The sequence below is a fragment of the Phoenix dactylifera genome, chromosome 2, assembly GCF_009389715.1.
Source record: "Phoenix dactylifera cultivar Barhee BC4 chromosome 2, palm_55x_up_171113_PBpolish2nd_filt_p, whole genome shotgun sequence".
Taxonomy (NCBI): Eukaryota; Viridiplantae; Streptophyta; class Magnoliopsida; order Arecales; family Arecaceae; genus Phoenix; species Phoenix dactylifera.
In genome coordinates this window covers 24,825,207-24,843,841 of record NC_052393.1, presented here as the reverse complement: position 1 = coordinate 24,843,841, position 18,635 = coordinate 24,825,207, and the positions used below count along the sequence as shown (strand labels likewise).

Genomic DNA, 18,635 nt, shown 5'->3' with positions numbered 1-18,635 from the left:
GACGAGAGAAAGCGAGAGACGAAGCCCAGGCTTCTCCAAGAACTGATTCTTGAGAAGAGGAAGGACCTTCACATAGAGGCTCCGCGGGCGGCCGGGAAGGGGCCGGGGGCGGCGATGATGGTGGGAAGAAGGATAGCGAAGCAGTGTGTGGAGGGAAAAAGAGAGGAGAAGGAGACGAACCTGGATCAAAAACAGGGGAGCGATGAGATCGGCGGTGAGGGTTTCGCGCCGGGAGCCCGGGGTCTCGGAGGATGGAGAGGGGAATATAAAGCGAGGGGGAAAAATCATTGAACCTGGATTCACACCCATTCAGGCTTTGGTGATCGAGTCGGGTCCAATTTCGTGTAACAAAATGTGTATCCTGTTGGGGGAGTCCTGGATTACAAAATTGCGCTAAAAATTTTATAGAATTTATAAGTTGAGTTATCCATTTAAGTATGATCCTACATTAGTATCAACCAAATACTATCTAGCCAAAATTTTATGAGAAGAAAAAAAACTTCTATAGATCTTTTTTTCTTTGTACAACCGATAAACTGGGATTTGGGCTGAGTTTAAACGGGCTCTTAGAAAATACAAGATAGAAAGCTAATAAGATCGATTCCTATAGAATTTTCAGCCCAACCTATAAGAATATCCAAGCAAGTTTTAAATAATTTTTTTTCATATATACACTTCTAAATATATAAAATTATATAAATACTCTTATAAAGTTGCTATTTTGCATACTTATAAGGCTGTAATGCCAGGTAGGAACGCTATAAAGTCATAAAATATAATGATATCATCATCTCCACCCACACCGCCCTTGACTTTGAGGTCATCGTCCCATTCCAAATGCCCTCTAAATGGATTCTCGAAACCTCCTCCTCCTCTTCACCTTCTCCATTGTCATCTCCATCTCCTCCGCCACTTCTCCCACCATCCATGACCAAATGGCGGAGCTAGAAGTCCTCCAAGCCTAGTCCCCCTCTGACTAGATCCACCTCGATCACAGGGGACACTTGGCCGCTTGCTTCCTCACCCCCACTCGAATCTGCCACCCCTACTTATCTTCTTCCACACAGTCTAGCCCAACCTTTGAGCTATTTTTGAAACCCAAGCCTATCCCTTACTCGGATTTTGAGCTTCCTAAATATTTTTTCAATTTATAAAAATATTAAAAATGCTTAAAATATGTTAAATATGATTAATTAAAATATTTAATATTATGTTCAAAACTCAACAATAACTACTCCAATGTTCTAGATTTTCTCCTATTAAGTTAGATATCAACAAAACCTATAGTTTAATCATAACACCCTACTATTAAAAAATAAAAAAATGACCAGGACTGGCTTGTCGTGAGCAAGTTGGATGGACCACCCTGTGTATAGGCCTACTCCACTCGAAGCTCGACTTCCACCTTCTTTACCTTCCTCTATGAGGTCGTCTCATCTCCTTCTCCTTTCTCGCCATAACATTATATTCAACTATGTCTTCTGCTATGTCAACAAGTTCTAAAAATGTTAGACCTCCTTCTCCTTCTTCGGCATCCCATCTCTGCCATGCTGACCCCCACCACCACTTCATCTCCAACCCTATGGATCAATTTGACTTCTGCCACCTCGCCAAATCCATAGCTAAGTTCGTCAAGGTTAAGTCCAAGCTCCATGATTGGCAACTAATTTGGCAACCTGTTCTCAATAAAATACCAGGAATACCCTAGTCATGGGAAGGTAAGGATGTTTTTTTAGTTTTTCTACTTTCAAAAAATTATTGATGAAACATCCAATATATACTATAAAAATTAAATAATAAAAATGAATATTTAATGGTCAACTATATATCAATGATCGATTCAAAATGAAAATATGTACTTTACTTAAAGTCGAGTATAAACATCTAAATATGTTTTTATATGCAATTACTTTTTATTCTTTCAACCTTCCTAAGTTACATAATAAGATGTCATATGCCAAGAGTTTACAAATTGAAGAATATATAAATAAAACTAATATTCTTTATAAATTTAGTTTGTTAAACTTTCAAGTGGAGAGAAAGAGGTATTTTTGAACCAAGAGATCAAGGTAAGATATGATATCATAGAACAAAGGTAATCATTTTCAGATCCTTTTCAACTTTAGACTAAAAATAAATTTGTTAAAATGTAAAGCTACGTGCATCATTATAACTAGTTTATAATAACCTAGTCATTTTTTTATAATATAATATATTATAATTACAATATATATCACCCTATAATATTTATAATCAATTAGATATATTCATAATTAGATCCTTTATCGTATATTTTAGCACGCTAATATAATAAAAAGTATCCAATTTTTCAGTGTCTTTACCGTAAGTGGAGCGAAAATATGAAGAAATGATTTGTTTATTTATCTTATTTCAAGGTTTTTACCCCCACCATAAATAGGGCCCGGTTGGCACGGTTAGGGCGCGCCTCTGTGTCGTTTCTCTCTCTTTTGCTCTCCTAAACTCTTTTTATCTTCCGTTCGAGTGGTTTGGATAGAAGGAGGAGGAATCGAGCTGCGGCTTGGAGTGTTGAGGAGAAGGAAACGGAGAAAAAAGAGAGGCGATGTTCGTGTTTTTTTAATGGAATCCGATTCGAAGAGGCGGAAGAAGAGTTGGTTTGGGATTCTCTGACGTATCTTGGCTAGGCGATTGAGGGTTTGAGGGAGAGGGAACGGGGGGCGATTGAGGGTGTTTAGAGAAGTTGAGGCACTGGTTGAGAGGAGTTATCTGTTCGGTTAGCGTTGGACGGGATGGCGGGCGTAATCTCAGACTTAGATTTTCGCAGAGATTCTGAATCTGTAGAGGTGGTGGAGGAGATCGCGAGATTAGAAAGAAAGATTTTCCCCAAGCACGAGTCTCTCGCGAGATCATTCCTCGAGGAAGTAAGGAAGAAGAACAGTGGTCTGCTGTACCTTAAGATAGGAAAAGGAAAAGGAGAGGAAGAGATCGTGGGGTACGTCATGTACTCGTGGATCTCTTCTCTATGTGCCTCCATCACCAAACTCGCGGGTGAGCACTCGACCTTGGATTCCTCGTGATCTTTTTTTGTGGATTTTTTGGTTAATCAATGATTTTTTTTTGGGATTATTTCTGGCCTAAAATAAAAATACTATGTGTGCTTCTTAAGTTGGTACTTAGCTGTTTTTGTAATCTGAGAATCTTGTTCTTGATTCATTAAAAAGTAATACGGAATTTTCTATGAAAGGGAAAAAAGGGGTGGCCCGGAAAGCATTGTTTGATTGTTAATTTAAAAAGTTTTGTGGAACTTAGAATTTTGCTTGGTCTTGTTCCTTCAACCGAGTTACCATTATTTCATTTTGTTTGGTGTAATGTTTTCGTCATATTAGAACGGATGATTGTTGGGTGACATATATTAAGATTGTAGGAGTCCAAGAGTAGATATGGACTATGGAGTGGTTGATCTTATCTTAAAAAAATGAAGTGGTTGATATCTTTGTGACAATGACACTAGGACAGTTATATGCATGGAGACAGAGTAACAATCAGTACGATTATGATTGAAGGGTATAACCTGTAGTTCGAACTGAAGCAAACCCATCTTAGAAAGTCTATATTGATCTGATTCTTACTTGCTTTCAATTTGAAATCTTTGTTGAGCTAATTTGATGCTCATCATCGATGCTGCAATTCTAGAAGTGTTTTGTTTTCAAATTTTTGATTTTTATCGTCTCTTTTCAAAAAAAAAAAAAAAAGAGATTGAGATGCATAATTTTGTTTATCGATGAGATTATCTTACTTATGCATCAAATCCATGGGCAGTGTTAATCTATTATAGTTGCATCCTTTAAAGACCATACACCATTGCTTCATTAAAAAGTACTGTCATCTCAGAGCTTAGACTACATACTCAACCAAAGAGGACTCCATCATAAGCTAACTTTCTAAAATTTGTAGATAGTAATCTGGCTTAATAATATTGGATGAGATGACATTACCTTACTGTTTTCCTGTTATGTAATAGATCTCTTCAATGCCCTCAAAGCGTGATATAAAAGGTCGGAGACCACTTATATATATACGTTCTCCTAATATACAACAATTTACAACATGTGGCATTCTATAGCTTTTTATCGACCATATACCACTGTAAAATTATGGATATCTAAAATAAAGTGAATTTATGAAGATGATATAATCAAGTGAGCCATCTCTATCTCATCAGTAGTAATCACAACATTTTTGTTGCTTTAGATAATACTTGATCAGATTGTTCATTATATTTTTGTGATATAAGATGAGTATGGTATATAACTTTCTTTTTGCATTGCTTACTAATCCAATCTACACACTTTTTCTATCTCCCAACCCTTTAAACACAATTAAGAGTGTATTGGGCTTGGACAACAATTTACTTCAGCTTATAATCAAGAGCCTGTGCCAGTATTGTGGGTACATTCATAGATTTTATCATTTTAAATTACAAATTAATAGTAAATTAAACAAATGTAAAAGATGATATGGATAAGTTTTTTGTAAGTATTTTCTGATCAATTTTATTGAACAACTAATCTGAATGCCATTTACTGTAGTTAGTCAAAATACTGTATTCATACCTGCTATTTACCCATGTTTAGCAAACTGCCACAATTCTGGTGAAAAATATCAAAAAATCTGCCCAAAGAAAAATTATTTTCCCAACTATTATATGATTAGAAGTTTAGAACATGTATGCCTTGATGTGCATACACTAGTTACAACTTACAATCAACCATATGATATTATGTATGTTCAGGACTACATTTTTATAATATCTTAAACCAGTTTTAAGAACAATATGTTACTTAATGTTTTTTTTTTAAAAAAAATCATTGCCCTATTGCTATGGCTAATTTTGGAGTCAATCTGTCCATGTGACAACATATTTATTTGCTACATTTGTAGATCTAGAAAAACAAAACTGCTTATTAAATGTTTTAGTTGATGACAGCATTTTTCCTCCAGCAAAATATCCTTGAGGGAAAGGTTTTCGATTTGCCTTATCTTGAGATATTCCTGTACACAACAGTTTTTTTTGAGATTGGTATTGATGTATATGAATGTAAACTCAGTGTTTTTTTTTTTGTAGATATACTGTCATTGACTTCTTGTTATTACTAAACAACTTCAAGGAAGAAAGTCTGTGCCACAGTTATCCCATTATAGTATCTTAACCCAAACACCTTCCATGACCTAATTTTGTTGGATTCAAATATCTAACTTGATCCAAGTGATAAGCACCCTAAAGGGTCCGTTCAGTTTTATGAAAGTGGAATTAGAAGTCACGAATGTCAATTAAGAAGTCTGCGTTTTGGATTGGATGTAAGTCAAGGAAGTTTAAGTTTTGCCTCCCACCTTTCAGAAGTGATGTAAGTTAAAAAACCTGATATCACTTTCAGAAGTAAAAGAATGCTTGATCTTTTTTTAAAACTTTTCACCACATTTGAACATAGATGATTATGGTTTGTCATAAATAAAAAACTGTTAGTCACAGTTCACAATGTTTGACTACTGGTTGCCATAACCACAGATTATATAGTTGACCATTTTACTATTGCCAACTCTGTAGATTCCTGGTATTTAAACCCATATCGGTCGGGGCGGGGTCATCCTAACAACAAGGATAGTTTAGCATCTTCGTGAATCACTGGACCATCAGTTTTTAATTTTTATTTTTGTTGTCTGTTGTTTCTAGTGAATGTTTAGAAGGTTTCTAGAGTTTTGTTTGTCATATTTTAGGATTAAGGTGGGTTTTTAAACCAATGATGGGTTAATGCCACCACTAATGGTATTGGCACAACTGCTTTGTTTAAAAACGAGTACCTTAGGTTCTTCGTATCCCCTCCTTTCTCTCTCCCCTCTCTCTCTCTCTCTCTCTCTCTCTCTCTCTCTCCCCCCCCCCCCCTCTCTCTCTCTTTTATTAGAAAACAGGAGGCAGAGCCTCAGGCTCTTTTTTTTTTTCACCAGATACCAGCTCTATCCTAGTTGGTACGAGCTGACCTAGCCATTGACTCAGTGGGTCCTGGCTGGTACCAACCAGGATAGACTAAGACACCTTTGTCATCGTAGATCCAGGATCCTGTAGCCAGGACCCAAATCTCTCATCGGTTTGATCCAGGATGGTCAAGACAGATTGGGACGTAGCTAGTCCTGAATCCCTGGCTGGTATACTTGCCAGACAGACATGTGACTTGGTCAGATCAACTCAGATAGGCCACTTACTGGGTCATCCTATCTATCCTTTTGGCTAATCATCATTTCTTTGAATCTTTAAGAGCTTGACTGAGTCAACTAACTCAGACAGTTTGTACTAACTTGTTTCTCTACTTCTAAGATGAGTTCTAGCAAGTCTTTTAATTGCCTGGCAGCTGAATTATTGGGTAATTTAAGCTAGACAAATTTCACATTGTACACTTGTAATAAAAAAGAGCTAAAATGAGAATTTTCAGATGCCTCATAGAGTCATGGTAAATTTAGGCAGAGTAGATGAGGAATAGCATGTCAGGGAAGGCATTGGAGTTGCTTAAAGACAAAGTGTCGAGATGGTATGGGCATCTGGAACAATGGGAGGAGGGATGTGGTAAGGTGAGATGCACTTGTTTTTTCGAGGGTCTAAAACAAGGGGAAGAGCTATGCTAGCCGAAGGTAGATTTAGTAGGATAATTGGCAAACGAGGATCTAAAAGATGGTAGTTGCGATGCAGTTGATAGTGATGGTTGCTGTTACCATTTCTCAATTATTCCCTCCTCTTTCCTCTGATCCATGCTTCAGATAGTAAGAATGGGTAGTTAGTTTTTTTGGAAAGTGATGGTAACTTAAATACCTCTAATCTTTCAGGCTTCAGTGAACACTAAAATCAGAAGGGCACCAAGTGAACAACTAGACACCACGACCTGTTGTCTTTTTCTTATGACACAATTTAGGGTCTATATGGGCCAAATGCACCCAATCAAAATGCTCTTTAATTGTAAGTTGATTCCAAGTGCTCACTATCTCCTGCTGACACTTAATCTTAGCCCATGTTTTATGTAAACCGTGGAGAAACCATCACAATCAAGGTGTAGAATATTAGTTTTGGAGCTTGTTAATCCAGGATCTGACGTATTCCAGCTGATATGGACTGAAAACGGTCCTTAGGCCTCATGAGCAGTTTTATCTGGTTCCATTAGTTTTAGATGATTGAGACAGGGTCTACTTACATAAATGTTTCAGTTATGATGTACTATATTCAATCAAATACTTTATGTTCTAACAAAAATATGGGATCAAGAGCAGTTCAAAACATTAACATTCCTTTTCAATAAAAAAACCACTAAAATTTCAGCTCTCCTGCTTTGGACAAAGTTTGAACTATGATCAATATGGTTAAATATTGACATATGATTAATTCTCACAAAATAATTTGCAAGGTGCTTAATTTTGGTTTTTATGCTTGTGTGAGTGGTGATGGGGCACTAAATCCAATGATGGTCATCCTTATTAGTCACCCAGAAATCCAAATGACCTTCCAACATTTGTACTTTTGTGAGTGAACTGTTGTTATTACTGGAACAGTTTTGACGCAAACTGATCAGAAATAGGAAAGGAGGGGAGCTAGAGGGTTTAGATAGAGATTATGTTCTCATTTGTTTCCATGCATAAGAAATCTGCTGTTTTATTCTCAGACATCATTTGTTTGGTTACAGCTTATATTTGGAGTAAGTGTTGTAATTTTCGTGTCCATCCTAAGTGTCCTAATTTTCATGTTGGTCTTATATAGTGAAGGAAAATCATAGAAGGCAGGGTCATGGAGAAGCTTTGTTGAAAGCAGCTATTCAAAAATGTAGAACAAGGAAAGTTCAACGAATTTGCCTTCATGTTGATCCTATGAGAACTCCTGCAGTTTCTCTCTACAATAAGATTGGCTTTCAAATTGATGAGTTTATTGAGTGTTACTATTCTCCAGAAAGAAATGCCTATAGGATGTACTTGGATTTCAATGATTGATGTTATTCTTATTTATATTTGTAGCGTTATTAATCTCAACTGTATAATTGACTCAAATTCTTTATTTGATTGAATTGTAACATCAATTTTTCTATTACATTGTTTTGAGAAATAGTATGGAAGTGCCAACATCTAGTTCCCAGAACCTTCTACCAGAGTGCGTGGTGGATATTGGTGTCAACCAGAAGATCACCCAAACCCCATTGGTTTCTTTTCTTCCAAATTGTTGTTTCATTGTGGGAAATTTTGTCGCATTATTCACCCAAGCATTCAGGAAACTGAATGGATGTTTCTGTCCAACGGTGGGATGGCAAGTGGTCTGGTCATGGTAAAATGCAATTACCTAGTGAGGTGATATGCAATCTCCGATTTCGCTACATCCTTCTGCAAACTTGAATTTTTGATTAGATATTTTCTGAGTTTATTCCAATTAATTTTGTGAGTTTATCCTAATTTATCTTCGGTAACCAGTCATACAAAGACTGATTTTTCTAGCAGGGGAACATTTGATTCTTTAATTTGGACATAGCATATTTATTGGGCAGAAGAAAATGGGAATCTTGTTGAGGTCTGCCCCTTGATTGACAACTTTTATCTGTTTAGTGAGATGATTGAAAATGGGAAATTTTGTCGCCTTATTCACCCAAGCATTTTAGAAACTGAAAGGATGTTTGTGTCCAACTTTGGGATGACAAGTGGTCTGGTCATGGTAAAATGCAATTACCTAGTGACATGATAAGCAATCTCTGATTTCGCTGCATCCTTCTGCAACTTGAATTTCTGACTAGATATTTTCTGAGTATTTTCCAATTAATTTTATCAGTTTATCCTAATTTATCTTCGGTAGCCAGTCATACAAAAGACTGATTTTTCTAGCTGGGGGGCATTTGATTCTGTATTTGGAAATAGCATATTTATCGGGCAGAAGAAAATGGGAATCTTATTGGGGTCTCTGCTTCTTGGTTTCTTTTTCGAAACCTGACGTATCTTTGAAAATCAATCTAATCTTCCTCTTTTACCGGCACTATGTCTTTCGAGAGTTTTTTCTACATAAAGAGAGTTTTTCCATTTTTCAACTTTTTGTTTTTATTTTTTTTCTTTTCTAAGCATTTAAAGAAGATGGTTAGGCCAAATCTGCTTAGTCATAGTGCTCGTTAGAGGAGGATCAAGCTAAGTCGGGTTGTTGTATTTGGAGGATGAGATCGCTGCAGACCTGCACGTAGGAGGCAAATTATGTTCTTAGGGTAATGTATATCACACATTTCGATCTAGGCAAATTTTTCAAACTTCTAATTTTATTTTAGTAAATTATTTTTTCATAATATTTTTGTAAAATAAAAATATAGTAGTTTTTAGATAAAATATTTTTAACATATTCAAATCATCAACTTATCACGGGCCATCCTTGAAAGGTTCACAAATTTATTTTGTTGAAACCTCGGGTAATGGAACTAGCATTCATGGTAAAGCATCAGCAATGGGGCTTGCCAGGGTACTTCATGGAGACTTTCGCGTATATGCGTGTCTGTGTGTATATATATGAGCTGAGTTGGACGGTATACTTTAACTCCTTGAAAAGAAACTAGCATTTGTAAATCAATGATTAGCTATCAAAATCCAAATCAGTTAGCACTATAAATACTATTCCATTTCTATACCAACTTAATGTATAGGTTAGAGGCTATTCAGCTATATATGAATTTTTGTTTCTAGGTATTAGTTGCAGTGTTAATCATATTTAATGGTTTAGATTTTAAATTCTGATAGCGTATCATTGATTTTTAAAATTATTAGCTTCTTTTTCATAAAGTTAGCTCAAAGAATGTAGTCCAACTTACACATACGGTCTCTCTATGAGAAAAATTCATTCTCAAGGTTGGGCATCCAAGATCATCTTAGGGCCGGTATTGAGCTCAAATTTGGAGACAAGAAAATCTCTTAGTCCAGAAAAAATGGTATGCCAATATACTATTAATATATCAATATAAAATATATTATATTTATATTACATATACATATATTGTATCTATGACAAATATTGTGTTATAATAATCATATTGTTGTCCTATCATTATTCAAGTATAATTTTAAATTATAATGGAAACATGTTATTTTACTATGTATTTATATTATAAAACTATTTAACATATTGCTTCTGTTTCCCTATTTTCTTAATAAAAATAAATATTAGTACCAAACAATAATAATATATTAAAGTATAAATATTAATTCTATAATAATAATTAATATATTTTTTTAATACAATTAATAAGTTTATTTTTATGAAATATATTAATAAATATATTAATATTTTATTAAAATATATTTTATATAATTAATAAATATATTTTAATGGAATATAATAAGAATAGTTTTGGTATTATATAGTTGATGATTTTGGATTTTCATGGAATTCTAAATAGATTACTCGTGGATATTTGGAAATTTGTAATTATTGAAATATATAATACCAAATACAATGATTTTAGATTATTAGAGATCAAATTACTTTGGAAAAAAAATTATCAATGATGTAAGATTATTTTGGCGATCCTATTTTTTTTTTTTTTTGCTAGTAAAAAAAGGAAAGAAGGAGGAAGGGACAAGCCCACCCCTGCGTAGTAGCCCCCACTGGGCCCCCACCCTGCCAGTGGGTAAACTAAAAAAAGCTCACTCGTTTCAAGAAAGGCTCTATTGCCTTATGGCATAAGATTTCTTAGGTAAACCAATTGAGCCCATACTATCACTTATCCATGTTTCCAACAAAGCTGTGTTTCAATGGTTAAATATATTCAAATTTAATTATAAGCATCATGTATTGTTTGTCGGTCCTAATAAATTTGTATTGTAATATTTTTTAGTTCATATAAATTATAAATTAGATCCGTGACACCATTTCTATATTTCATCTAAAAAACTAATCAAAAAATATTATTTAAATTTTTTAATTTTGTATAAGTACTCAAAGCATGTCTCCGCATCGAATGATCAAGATCCTACAGAAAAAACGGTCTTCGTCAATCACAGCCGTTAAATATCAACAACATGGATGAACAGTGATGAGCAGGAGACAGAGGAGCTGTCCCTGTCAGCCATGGCCCCAGCCAAGAGCATGGACAAACCTTCAACAGCGAAGCTTGGGTTCTGCGTCCACGCGTTAAAAATCCAGGCCATGTGTACCAATAGCGTGTGCGAACTTTCTTCTTCTTTTCTGGCATCGGAGGTGGCGGCCAAGCCAGCGTGCCCTTGGATCCCTTCTCCTGGATTCCCCTTCTCCTGTCCTTAGTCTTCTTCTTTTTAGATATAGAAAGAAGAAATTTCGGTAATTTCCGCCTTGCTCTTCTGATTTTCGTCTGATTCTGGCTGATTCTATTCGATTTTTTGCTTAAAAATTGAGCTTTGTTGCTGGTGCTGGCTTTCTATTTAGCTTTTTACATATAGAAAGAAGAAGTTTTGGTAAATATTAGCTTGTTCTTCCATTTTTGGCTTAGGTTTGGCTTTAATTCTATATCTTATATATATAGAAGAAACTTGTTGGTAGATATCACCTTGTTCATCTGATTTTCTTCCATTTTTTTGTTAAGAATTTGATTTTGATATTTTTTCTCATTCTGTTGTAGGGATCGGAGGAGGAGGTGGGAAGGATGGGGAGAATGGTGAGGAGTTGCCTGCAATCGCTGCTGAAGCTGGTGAATTCGGTGATTGGATTGGTGGGGATGGGGATGATCCTCTACTCTTTTTGGATGATCAGGGTTTGGTTCCGGCAGGTCGGTACCTTCTGGGCCGCCGGACCCGATTCCACCCCTCCATGGTTTCTCTCCTCCCCCTCTCCTCTCTCTTCGCTTGCTTCTTAGTTTCTCGACCAAAGCATTTAATATTCCTTCCTGTTGTCCCTTTTAGGAATTTATTTGTGTTCTGCGATTAAAAATAATGCCTACTTGAAAAGAAGATTTAGTAGTTAGCTTTCTCGATTTATTATGTTGGCTATATACTTTTTTTTTAGTGATTGATTTGGGTTGGAAATTAGAGTCTGGTTTGCTTTCGAATAAAATGGATCTGGAAGTGGACTTATGTATATGTTACTTTGAGTCAGTTCATATTATATGGATTTGGGTGGGGCCTCTTGTTAAGGGAGGAATAAATAACTTACCTTTTAATCAGGGGAAAGGAGGTGTTTCTGATGGTTCTTGATTGCAGGGAAACAACTTTTTTGCCTCTGATTCTATTAAAAAGTAGATTTCTTTTTCTCTTTGTTCTCTTTAAAGAATCATTTGGAATGACTTTGCCCTCGAATAACATCAGATAGGTAGGCCATATCAAAATGAGATCAAGTATTTTATGTGCATTAAGTTATTTGTTTCTGAGTAATTGCAGTTCACCTAGAGGAACTCCAATCTGCCTGTTTCTCTACTTGGATAAACTTTTTGTGGCTTCCCTCTTTCCCCCTTTCCTCTTGCTCTCTGTCGTAGACATTCTTAGTGCAGCTTCTCTTGCTACATTTTCAATGTAATTCATTTATGAAAATTCTTATTTTCCAAGATAATCTGTTGAATCCTGCTTGTTGGAGGGCAGTGGCGAGCCTTCTAGTTATGACTAATAGGAAAATGTATGTGGCCCCGTTTATATTATGTTCCATCTTCCCCGTTAGGATTGAGCATTTTCTTTGTGATATGGTAGATAATAGATGTCCATATCTGTCCTCATACAGAGGATGATGATGATATGGTTATCTTATATATATATATGGAACATAAATCACTAAGGTGATTGATCATGTGTTCTCAGTTAAATGGAGGAATCATGTATATTCCAAACTCACTCTGGTGATTGTCTTGTGAAAATGTTCAATAACTATGTTGTCCATCAGAAGACTGGAATGTGGTGCCTTTACATGCCAATACATACCCTTGTATGAACTATATTCAGCTGGGAGCTTTGCCCTCTGAGCAACTTCTGCTATGGGGAACATGAATTTTGTTATGTGCTTGTAAATTATTTTTTTTTACCTTTGGTTTTAATCCTTCTAGAAAACCAATATGTTCTTTACATAGGAAAGGAAGATAACGATATGACACCCAGGTTATCATTTTGAAGTAGGAGAAGCTGTCTTATGGGAACTTTGATTTGAAACTGATTCACCGAGGATCATCTTACAATTTCAGTGATATGCTTCAATTTGTTTGCATGTATGAAGTTGGCAACTTTTTTGGAGACTAAGTGGTTGATATACAATTCCATTGATGGTTGATGAAGAGAAGCATCCTTTTTTTTTAAATGTCATGATAGCCTTTCATTTTCCATGGAGATCACTAGTCCTTATAAATATTAAGCAGAGGTTTATGATTTACTGCTGTTTATATGTTAAGGAAATTACATTCTCCTCGATTTTGTCACTAAATAATGATATTTACCTATGCAATATAATGCTAGTGAGAAATGCAAAAACCATGGTCAAATTTCTTTCAACTCTCTCTATAGGATAGAGACTATTTTTCTGGTTATAGTAGGAGAGCTTTTGGGATATGATCTTATGTTTTGGGTGATGTTTACTTTTTTCTGGTTCTTATGCCAGTCATTTCTGTCGTCTGAGCATCATTCTTCCATTATTGTTTGTTTAACTTTCTTTATCAGCTAATATTTTGTAAGAAAAATAGCCTCCTTGGGAGATGCAAACTCTAATTATGACTACACTAGACAGTGGATTACTACTATTAAAGCTCAATATTTCTTATATTGCTATACCTATGCAAGTCTATTCTTGTGAAGGGGGTGAATACGTCGTGCTTGTATAAGTCACCTCAAGTTTATTGCCTTTTCATGATAGTGGACATAATTATTCTCTGTTTGCCAGTATTTAAAATTTGACATGCATTGTCAAGCATTACATAATCTTTTTTATTCCTACTATGCATTTACTTGTGATTTTTCTCTTAGCTGGTTATTTATAAACTTGCAGGTTCATTTATACTTTTCTAGGTCTTGGAGTAACTTTTTGCTTGATAACTTGCTCTGGCCATGTTGCTGCAGAAACAGCTAATGGTCATTGCCTTTCTTGTGTATCCTTTTTTCTGTGAGTTAATTTGAAATCCTTCTGTTGTTTAACTTGAATGTACTTCGAATAGACCATAAGATTTAGCTTTATCTTTGTTTTTATCATTGAGAAGAATCATATTTTTAATTGTGTTTATTATTTCATGCATGGATATTATATGATAATAAACTCATGCAAGGTCCACTTGCATTACACGCTAGAAAATCAAGTGGCCATGGAAAAAATTGCAGTATAGGTTTTTTTGGGTAACCATGATATCTGCTTTAACTAAAAAGAATAGGTTTCCAAACGAATTTTAACTTTATTTTCACTTCCTCATTTAGTTGATTTAAGTAAGTTGAGAAATCAGGGCAGAGAGCTTGGTTGCATGTTTGTTATATATTGAGTTTTAAAATTTTAAATGATCATTAGGAATGATCTGTATATGAGTTGAACTGGAATCCTGTTTGGCAATGTAAAATAAAAACAAAAAATAAAAAGGCACCAGTTCATGAGGCTCTTGCCACTTTCGGATCTGGGGAGGATCATATGTATGCAGCCTTACCCCTGCATGTGGAAAAGATGTTTCCATGTTTAGACCCTGACATCCAGGTCATAATAGAGCGACCTTGCCATTGCACCAAGGCCAACTCTCCCTATGTGGCAAAGTATGCAACAAATATTGGATGATGCTAATGAATTTAGGATTGCATCTACATGATCTGAATTTAATGAACAGAACTGCAGGTAATTTAACTACTGCAAGTAGCTTTACTTTGCAGCTTGTTTGTTGAGATAGTTTTAAATTTTGTCTTTAAATTCCGAGGGAGAGAAACAAAGTATATGATGCTCCTTTTGGTGTAAATGCTCTTTCCCTTAGAGCTGTGTTTATTTGTTATATAATCGATTAAAAGGAATTCAGAATTGGATGTTTTATTCATAAATGGAATGTTAGATCAGAAGTTTGACACATCTAAACATATGATTAGATCTAGTTGTCAATGTTATTAGAAGTAGACCAAGTTATGTGGGATTTCATGATATACTCAATGAGGTTCACAGCCATATCACTTGTCTGATCTGAGTTTCTCTCTTTGATATTCACTTTTTCTATAAAACAATTGGCAATATAACATATACTAACATGCCATCAGACTGTACCACTTTCACTGCTTAATGGAAATTTGTTACTCACTATATCAAAGATTTTAAAGCGATAGAACCTTATTTGCCACATAGTCTCTGTTATCATCTATCTTCACCTTTCTTTTCTAGATACATGCATCGCTGGAAGCAATTGGTGATTATGCTACCATAATGTTGCTAAAGCATTCAAATAGGCATTGTATGGTTTCAAAATGTTATACAAGATTCAATTTTCATTTCTTTAAACATGAAATTGATGTAAAGATATGGTATAAACTTTTTATCCTTAAACGGGTGTTTAGTACATGGTGTTAGTCTTTTTGCTTGTCATGCTGGAGGCTGCAATTACTGCAGATGTATTTCTGAACAAAGACTGGGAAGAGGTACCTTTCTCCTGATGTATTTGATTCCTATAATCTTTAACTGTGATGGATGCTTGATGTTATTGATGTTTTCAATTGGCCGCGGTCTTTTGACAGGATTTCCCGGAGGATCCAACTGGGAGACTGAATGATTTCAAGAATTTTGTAAAAAGAAACTTTGAGATGTGCAAATGGGTAGGCTTGGTGATTATTGCTGCACAGGTGTGTTGTTCATACTAGTACATGCATGTGCATGTGGCAAATATAATTGTTTTTAATGAAATATATGCCTTCTATTTCTTCTTTTTCAGACATACCCTTTATTGAATGTTTATACTGCATAACTGAAGCGTCAAGACCTATTGTTGTTGCTTTTTGAATTCTTTATGAATATTTGGTTCTCAGTCAACGAATGCTACAAATATCTTTTGTTTGTGACTGAGAAAATTTTTAGGTCTCAGTCAAAGATTGCTGCAAATATCTTTTCTTTGTGACTGAAAGAAAATTTTTACTCGAGGATTTGGCTCTAGTTTTTGTATATAGCTCATTAAAAGCATATCTAATTCCAGGTGATGGAGTCCGATAAGATCAATGATGTAGATGTGAACCATTTATTTAGTCTGTTGCCTTGACACATGAACTGTTTTGTTAATTCTTATTCCCTGATGCGGTAGCCATCTGGAGAAAAATTTCTAGTACAAAATAATACTTTGCAAAAAGTCATCGGTTTCTAGAGACAGAAGAATCTGTGTTCTGATAACTCGTGATAACATGTCCTGGTCGCATGATCGGTTGATCTATTTTTTCTTCCTTTCTGCTGACCGTCTGTCAAATTCTTCTAAGTGCTGAACTGCAGAAGTATCTATGATTCTCTATATGCCTGCTCGATTTACTAATGTAAACTTCTATTTAACATATATTTTCCATTTTGTCTCATTCTTTTCAAGCATTTCTAAGTGTCAACCATCTCCTGGACGTAGCCTGTTATGCTTCTAAAGTTTCACTTTCTACAAACAAATGCTAAACATCACTAGTATCACTGCTTTACTGCCTTAAGAAGAAACCATCAACTTATCTCTGAAGCTATTTATTTGTGTTTCATTCCTGTAGTTAACCAACTTCATTACAATGATTATTTAGAATCAAAGGGTTTTAATTCATTTAATTATTGCTAATGGCAAATATTTTACCTCTATATCCAGGCATTATCCATCTTCCTGGCCATAATTATCAGGGCTCTTGGTCCAGACTGTGCAAGCTACTATGACAGTGACGATGACTATGTACCTGCTAGGCTTCCTCTCTTGAAAAATCATGTTCAGCGTACTCCATACATTGTTGATCCTCATGTCTCTTCCAGAAATGATTCTTGGAATGTGAGTATTCTTAAGCAGGTTAGATATCATTGGGCAAGAGCCATAGTTTGTTTCGTAAATATTACCAGCTCTACTGTGGAATTATAGTACATGTCTCTGTTTCACAGGTTAACAGGTGAAACCACATTGTCAACAGAAGAATGGATCTTGGCAGTTAATATCTTTGCATAGTGGTTGTCTCCTGTCACTCAACTGATATTTGAATTATTTATCTTATAAGCAGTAAGAGAAACTATTGCAGATGGTTGGAGTATCCAAATGCAAGTAAACGTTGTCTATTTGCAACTTATGCTGTCATATACCCTATTCATTATATACAGCATGATAGGGTTGCCTGTTATATGTTAAAAACATTACATGCTAGTGAGAGAGGTAATGGATTGCTATTACCCTAGCCATGGATGCAGCATAAAATGAGTGTCAGGATGTATTCTGCTCTAGTGTGCATGACCCTGTATAGGAATTGGACGTGACACCCTATTTTGTGGAATAATAAGAGTTATATGGTTCATCAAAATGAGTCATCTGGTTCCATACTTATAATGGTGCTTGCCATGGCATTGCAATTTCAGATTGCCTTTTCTTCAAGCAACTAGTTCGGCACTTTTCCATTACGATTTCAGTTTGATATCTGACACTTGGACATGTGTTTATTTAAGTCTGGATTTTTCGAGCAGGATGGCGTCACAAATGAAGTGTGTTTAATTATGTGACAAGGAGCCAAAACATTCTTCTCTCAGGTAGCTGATTATAATACTCGTTGGCTTTTGAGATGCTTAATTCTTTCCCCAGCTCTTTGGCTCCAACTGAGTTTGCCAGCACCGATATCGCAGCACTTTATCAGGATAAACAAGAGAAAGATACTTCTGTTTTGGAACATCAATGGGATGACATTTTGATGTTGTATTTGGGATCCAATCCATGCCAAACTTATATTTAGGCAAGGTCCCAGTGCAGGTATCTTTCTAAGGAAAATTTCTTGCTTCCTGAGAGCTATTTAAGTTTAACTTGGTAATGTATGTTCCAGGATCTGCCAATCTCCGGCGAGATATAAGAGCCCAACTTGGACAGAGGAAATAAAAATGAAAGGAATCTCCCTTTTCGCAAAGAAAGATATTGTGTTATTTTCTTTCTTGTTCCTTTGTGCTTATTTTTCACAATTATGTTATTTCTCCATCTGAGGGGGGTGAAAACAGCTTTTCTATGGACACCAAAGGATCTTCTGTGACAGTTTCTTCTGACCTTTCAATCACATTGCATGCTCCAGTTTTATTTCATTTCTTTGCAGTATCGACATCTTAGAACAGAGATCAAAAATCCTTTGCAACAAAATAATATAGGGTCAAGGTGGGCCTGAAAGTTAGGTTAATATCTTGCGTACATGAAAATTCAAAATTTCATGTGCCGTTGGAGAAGAAGGTTCCCAGGTTTCTCCAGCATAGCTCTAAAAACGAAGAGCCATATTACAAAAGAAAAATTACAAGAGGCTTCAGATTATCTTTGTATAAGCTACGTACTTGTACTGTTAACGTGATTTAAAATTGCGTTTTCCCGTTATGCATGATAGAGTGAGCATCAATATAAGCTCATCAGAGCTCCTACAGAGTGATCAAGTTGCTATGACCAAACGCTGGGTGAGATGACTAACCGTAACACCCACTGATGTGCATTGCATCGACAACACATCTCGATCAATTTGTTTCTGCGGAGGAGCGAAGA

General features: G+C 35.5%; 2 protein-coding genes across 8 annotated transcripts; both read left to right on the top strand.

Moving 5' to 3' along the window:
- Positions 1-2,441: 2,441 nt before the first annotated feature.
- Positions 2,442-8,146, top strand: LOC103719195 (mycothiol acetyltransferase). Its single transcript, XM_008808320.4, has 2 exons — positions 2,442-3,027; positions 7,775-8,146. Exons 1-2 carry the CDS (start codon positions 2,769-2,771, stop codon positions 7,999-8,001), a joined length of 486 nt encoding a protein of 161 aa, XP_008806542.1. The 5' UTR covers positions 2,442-2,768; the 3' UTR covers positions 8,002-8,146.
- A 3,018-nt stretch (positions 8,147-11,164) lies between these two features.
- Positions 11,165-18,146, top strand: LOC103719194 (tetraspanin-19). 7 transcript variants are annotated; one of them, XR_005510743.1, is made up of 9 exons: positions 11,170-11,323; positions 11,622-11,812; positions 13,958-14,057; positions 15,481-15,561; positions 15,658-15,762; positions 16,743-16,934; positions 17,024-17,656; positions 17,750-17,873; positions 17,944-18,146. XR_005510743.1 is itself a non-coding variant. In XM_008808319.3 (7 exons), exons 2-7 carry the CDS (start codon positions 11,646-11,648, stop codon positions 17,033-17,035), a joined length of 639 nt encoding a protein of 212 aa, XP_008806541.2. In that variant the 5' UTR covers positions 11,165-11,323; positions 11,622-11,645; the 3' UTR covers positions 17,036-18,146. The 7 variants fall into 7 exon arrangements, 4 of the variants coding, with proteins under 4 accessions (XP_008806541.2, XP_008806539.2, XP_038979670.1 ...); XR_005510742.1 differs by having other exon boundaries at positions 17,750-18,146; XR_005510741.1 differs by having other exon boundaries at positions 17,024-17,873.
- The last annotated feature ends 489 nt before the right edge of the window (positions 18,147-18,635 follow it).

Coding starts and splice junctions, on each gene's coding strand:
- LOC103719194 (XM_008808317.3), top strand. CDS start 11,646: ATGGGGAGAATGGTGAGGAGTTGCCTGCAATCGCTGCTGAAGCTGGTG. Junction 14,058..15,480: donor ATGGTCATTGCCTTTCTTGT/GTATCCTTTTTT, acceptor ACGGGTGTTTAG/TACATGGTGTTAGTCTTTTT. Junction 15,763..16,742: donor TGGTGATTATTGCTGCACAG/GTGTGTTGTTCA, acceptor CTCTATATCCAG/GCATTATCCATCTTCCTGGC.
- LOC103719195 (XM_008808320.4), top strand. CDS start 2,769: ATGGCGGGCGTAATCTCAGACTTAGATTTTCGCAGAGATTCTGAATCT. Junction 3,028..7,774: donor CTCCATCACCAAACTCGCGG/GTGAGCACTCGA, acceptor GGTCTTATATAG/TGAAGGAAAATCATAGAAGG.